Here is a 6,000-nt window from a genome sequence, read left to right as displayed (position 1 = left end):
GTAAGAAAACAGGCTAACAATTTTGGACTCTGGTCTCTGTGGCCACAGTGAGCACTGACCTCACTGTTAATTACCCAAATTAATTGTTTTTAGGGGTTGTGTTCTTTCATCACGAAAACTTCTCTTCCCAATTCAAACCATGTGGGTGAAAACAAGAAAACAAAAGCCAAAACTGCTCCGCACACCCAAAAACCCCTTCTGTCAGGGCTCCCAAGTAGACCCGGGAGAGCCGTTAGAGGGCTGAGAAGGGCCAGTCATCAGCGCATACCATACATAGGTGGAGGGCTTGTTATTCTCAGTTTCCCGCCTAGGAGAGGATACCCCTATTGTTTCTGAAAGTGCTGACCAGGACCCACACTTCCAACTAAAATTCCTCTATCCCTCCAACAGCAGCAAAAGCAGCAGCAATAGATAAGTGTTTTGATGAATTGCAAGATGGATAGGGCTTACAGTGCCCCCAGCCTTGCTGATACCAAATGCCTTTAAGATACAGCTTTTCCCATCCTAATCTACAAAGGAAACAGGAAAAAGGAACTTAAAACTCCCTGTGCTCAGACAGAAATGAGACTGTTACAGCCCGCTTCTGTGCTGTTCCTTCTTGCCTCTGACTTGTAAACAAGACCTAGTAGGACATGCGAATGGAAAGTCACAAACCTCTGGGTGTTTGAAAGGATCCTTGGGACCTCATGCACATCTGTGGAAACTGGATGGAGACATTTGGGGAAGCATGGATTCTTTAGCCGGCTTAGTTCTCTATGGAGTCAGCTTGCTCCTTTCTGGTAAGGTTTGGCTTTATTATCTTTAAAAAATATATTTTTAACAGAGTTAGTGATTCTGGGCTCTCTCACCAATGCTTAGTGCTGGTAACAAGGGGCAGCTGTGGCACAGGGACTGTTTCTCCATGAGTCTCCGTTTAATGTATGTAAGGATTGACATGGAAAGTCCTTGTGGCATGAACTGATTTTTCTAGAGTTTCTCTTCTGGATTATTGCCCGCTGTGTTACCACAGACTCTGTGAGGACTGAGACATGCTTACCAGAGTGCATTATTTTACTGTTCCTCATTCTAGATTGTTTCCTTACTCTATAGAAAAAGAAGAAACCTGGCTTTACCTGCTTCAAAGAAAATCTTCAGTCATTAAAAAAAAATCAAATTCATGCTGAGAATGATTCGGACCCACTTAAGGCATTGTACAGATTGACATTTTTAAATGAGAACAAAAATGCTTTTCTATAAAGATTTCGTATTTGTATCCTATTTTAATCAAAGCAGTCAAACACTAGGCTTTTTGGTTTTTATCTTATAGTTGGGGTCAGGGAGATTAGGGCTATATAATTTTTGTTTTATTTAAAAAGTATTTGGCACACATATAATAAAGACTTTGTAAAGTCTTTATTGGCCCAATGAAATGAAAGTTTAGGCAATTACCCAGATCACTGGGTACAGGAGAGTAACAAAACCTATTGTGGGTTTAAGGAATGGTTGGCTTGAATGTTCTTAGATTTAGGTTGTCTGTTGTTCAGATTCTCTAGATGGCGGCGTGGCTTATAGTTCACTCACCCTATGAGATACCTATGAAAGTGGTATCAAATCACAGAATACAAATAACAACTATAATGGCCATCAATCTCTCCCCTTCAGTTTGAAAGCATTTGAATTATTGTAATGAAAATAGAATTGATATAGGAAATGAATTTGGGAAAATTTACTGAACTTAATGGTGTGGGCTATATTATATTAGTAGAATTTGATCCAAGTATACGTAAGTATCTGCTAATTATTTTATATTTTTCATATGTTTGCAATATTATATTATTAAATATTCAAAAAATTAATCAAATAAGATAACAGAATTGCATGTTTGTTTATAGCTCTTCAGTTTGTTTTCACTGATCAATTATATTGAGGATTTAATAATATTTTAAGACTAAGAATGTAAATGCTGAAAATGAAAGATTATCTGAGATAGTTTCACTATGTAGAAATTTTTTATATTCATGTAGAAATAATGTTGATTTCTCCAAAAATATGCATCTTTAAGCCAAATAGTTATCATAATTCCATTTTCGGTTTGCTTTTTTTCTGTGTGACATTTATCAGTAACATGAAATCTGGAACTGCTTCTACATCAGGGATTATAGTCATGCAAAGCCCAGGGGTGCACAGCTGCTCTAAGATACTTTTTAGGTTAAATAATATACACACACACAGACACACACACTCTGTTCTAATTCATCTTTTTTCCCCATAGTGACCATGTTATGGCACTTTGCAATATAGGCTTAGAAAAGATGTCATAAAATCAAACAAAAAAGTTATGTGGCAAAATAGTTACTCTGTGTCTAAACCAAAAGCACAGCACTAACTTAAGCAGGGTGAAGCCCAAAGAGAGGGGTTTCGTGCTTTTGTTGAAAGGAAGGGTAACACTGGCAAGGTTGGTTTCTGGAGTAGGTCTGTTGTGCTAAATCCTAACTTAGATTTTCCGTCTAAGCCTCCATGAATATGAATACTGAAGGCCTGATAATTGCAACAATAAGAATCCAGCATGATTATGTCTACAGGCATAGGATCCCATTCTTCAAACCAAACTCTACTGGCAGACTACAGTAATGGAGCAAGGGGCTCATGACTTATGGCTTTCTCTCTCTAGTCTAGTGGGTTGTTCGTCCTTCCTTTTTTCTGAACAAATAGAACTGAAAAAACTATCATATTTGCCTCAGTGAAGGTGAGTCTGGGTGGTAGATGCTAACCCATAAAAGGGTTGGAGGAGGTATGTAGTTTTTAGAAGGCTTCCCTCAAATCCACCTAGATTCTGGTAGATTCCCTTCCCAAGAGCAGATCATGGCCAATACCAGCTTAGAAACAAGTTCTAAGAAACATACTAGATTTTCTCTACTCTCTCATTCTCACCAAACCAGGCTGCTCTCCCAAAGAGAAAAACAAAATAAAACTAGTCGCTCTTTCTGCTTTATCATAATATGTCCTTTGTGATCAACATTGATCCAATGTGAAGCCTCTAGTAGCATGCCTTCATGCCTCTTTCCTGTCTCATTTGACATTTTAAGTAACAACCTGGGTTCAGAGATAGTGAATATCTTGTCTGGAGTGGCAGAGGAAATTCAGTTATAAGGTCAGGGAAGTGGTCCCAGATGGAACCTCCTGATTAGGGTTGGTCTTAGAAGGCTAGTTATCAAGTCTGAGTAATCAAGGGTGGAGGCGTAGAAGCTGGGAACAGAGACACACCTGGGAATTATTCTCAGAAGGAGGAGTTTTGCTCTCTTCTCAGATGCTCCCTCCTAAACATTGTTTTTGTTGGGAGCTCTCAGCATTTCCCTTTCAGCCTTACCCTGGGAGAGCTTCCTTCAAGAGTCTAGTCCTTCTAAGACATCTCTCTAGGAGGGAAGAACTCTTCTAAGTTCATCCAGAAGACTATGCTATATCCTTTGGGGGATTCAGATGGGTGAGGTCCAGTTTTTTCTGACATTATCAATTCATCTCCTGGAGCTCTATTCCTAAAAAGATACAGCTTATTCCCTGTAGATGGCTTATTGGTAAGAGCACAGAATCAGGATTCAAATAGATTTGTCTAGGCTGGAAGGGTGAACCAAACCCAAAAGATAAATAGATAAATGTCAAAATAGATAAATGTCAAGTTATGCATTTGGATTCAATAGATAGATGACGTATGTTCAATGTGAGAGAGACCTGGTTTGCTGAGAGCTCTAGTGAATGACATCCAAGTTTTGGTGATACACAAAATTTGATGAATTGCAAGGAGCCAATTTATAGGCGCCAACACATGCTTTACTTGCTAAAAAGGTAACACATAAGCTGTAACCGTTTGCATAGTAAAAATATAGGGTCAGAATTAGAGATGGTAATCACTTCCATCTGCTGCTCAAAGCACATCCATTAAACACTGAAGACACTGAAAAGCTTGACAGCAAACATTGTAGGCAAATGGGAAGGTAAGTGCTTTAGAAACTTCGTCATATGGGAACATTTAGTCAGGAGAGAAGAGATGAAGGAGCAGCATTTTCATGGGTTTCCACATAGCAGACACCGTAGATTGACACTGTATTTTGTCAGGTCTAGGATCCAGGGGTGGAGGGAGTTGCACAAAAGACAGAGTTTGGCTTTGTTGATGGAAACCTTCTAAAAACTGGATCACTATCCCCCTGGGGAGTGAGTTCCCACACTGGAGAGGGTTCGGGCATGGGTTGGGTGATTGATAGTCTTTAGGAATGTGAAAAGAAAATCCTTTTCATTTCACTACCTGTGGCTCCTCACCGACCACTTAGCAGGTAGATAAAGGTCAGAAGAGCCACTAGATCTTTGCCCACTGAAATCAAACTGAGTTTGTTTTCTGAATGTGGACCCAGATATGGTCACTTTATGCTGAATTGTAACTCAGTTAACATGCCTTAGGAGAAGAAAAACCACATGCACCTGTGCTATTATGACTCACTTTTGAAGACACTGCTCTATGAGGCTGAGGTGGATCTCATTAAGAAGGCAGGGGAAGGAGTTAAGAGTATAGATTGTGAAGTCACACACCTGGGATTAAGCTCAAATTGGATGACCATGGGCCAGTTATTTGATTGTTCCAAAACACAGTTTTCTCATCTTTTACATTTGAGAATACTTTTTTCCCAGAGTTGTTATAAGCATCAAGTGTGATGATGCATGTTAAAGTACTCAGCCAGGAAGAACTCTCTTAGTAAGTGAAGCTAGTGTAATCAAAAGAGAAGTGTTGCTGTGAGGACCATTGGGCTCATTCAAGACCAGTCTAATGTTTTCCAGGTGTAGGGGAGTCACTTACTACTCTTAGAAGCATTCTCCTAAAAGACTTCAACATAAGCCAGTTTCTCAAATTTTGTGCAGATCTCTCCCCACTTGACAAGCCAGAACACTTGGCCTACTCTCTAGTGCTTTCCCTCACCTATCCCTGCTCATGGCTCTTCTACTTCAACCAGGCCCATCTCCACCATCTATGCATACTTTCCCCTTGGCTCTTGTTCATGCTGTTCTATCCATTTGGAAATGACACCCACCATGTTCAGTCTGCAAACAAAATTCAGCTTAGTTTGCCTAGGCCAACTCTTCCTCGTGTTCTTCCCCTGATTCTGAGTTCCCTTCCCACACAGGCTGTGCCTTTGAGCTTTAGACACATAGGTTTAGCCCAGTTAACCTCTAACATTGTTGACAACGGATATTATTTACTTCTTATTCTCCATAGTGCATGGAGTTTAATATGCCATAGTAAGAAACTTTTGGTATACCATGGCAGACCTGACAAAAAGAGGGAAATTGTTTGTTGTTGTACAAAGGGCTTTTAAACATTGAAAGGATAACAATAAGAATCAATTTCGTATATATTGCAAGTAGTATTCACTCATATCTTAAAAGGTTGCCTTATGTTAAATATTTGATGTAAATAAGGTCAAAAGAAAATCCCTTTTTTCCCTTAGGTGTGAAACGTAAAAGATATACTCACGAAAGTGGGTTTAACAAGATTTTACATAATATTAGGTATTGTATGATTGTTGAATATTACTTTAAAGATACACATAGTTTTATTCACTAGACATTTATTGAGTTATTGCCCACCTTTCATTCATTTATTCATTCACTTAACTATCATTTCAATCAATGAAGACATACTGAGGACCTACTTTGCACCAAGTACTGTACTGGATACCAGGAATGAAAAAAAGGATGAATTATTTTTTCCCCTTGCTAAACTCACATCTTAGTAGGAAGGATGACTATAGGCATATAAATTGTAAGATGCTATGATAAATAATGTAGTAGGGGTATATCAAAATCTAGCTTTTCAAGAGCTATAAAAATGTTTATTGGCTTCAATAATAAAAGCAACTTTAAAATCCAAATTAAACATAAATGGCTAAAAACATATAATGTCAACTTCATTAATTGCTAAATTTAGTATGAATAAAATTTATATTGAAAATAATCTGTAGGATAGATTTTCCTCAC

At 38.5% G+C, this 6,000-nt stretch overlaps 1 protein-coding gene across 1 annotated transcript in view; it reads left to right on the top strand.

The window, feature by feature from the left end:
* The first annotated feature begins 582 nt into the window (after positions 1-582).
* Positions 583-6,000, top strand: part of TEK (TEK receptor tyrosine kinase) — a 113,538-nt gene continuing 108,120 nt past the window's right edge. Inside the window, exon 1 of the mRNA XM_022551600.2 lies at positions 583-779. Coding sequence (XP_022407308.1) covers positions 728-779 — 52 coding nt within the window. The 5' untranslated portion in view covers positions 583-727. The remainder of the gene's footprint in view (positions 780-6,000) is intronic.

The sequence above is a fragment of the Delphinapterus leucas genome, chromosome 6, assembly GCF_059928025.1.
Source record: "Delphinapterus leucas isolate spDelLeu-1000000601 "Yukka" chromosome 6, BTC_Dleu_Yukka2, whole genome shotgun sequence".
NCBI lineage: Eukaryota > Metazoa > Chordata > Mammalia > Artiodactyla > Monodontidae > Delphinapterus > Delphinapterus leucas.
Note: the sequence above shows the minus strand (reverse complement) of the source record. Positions and strands in the feature narration are given on the sequence as shown.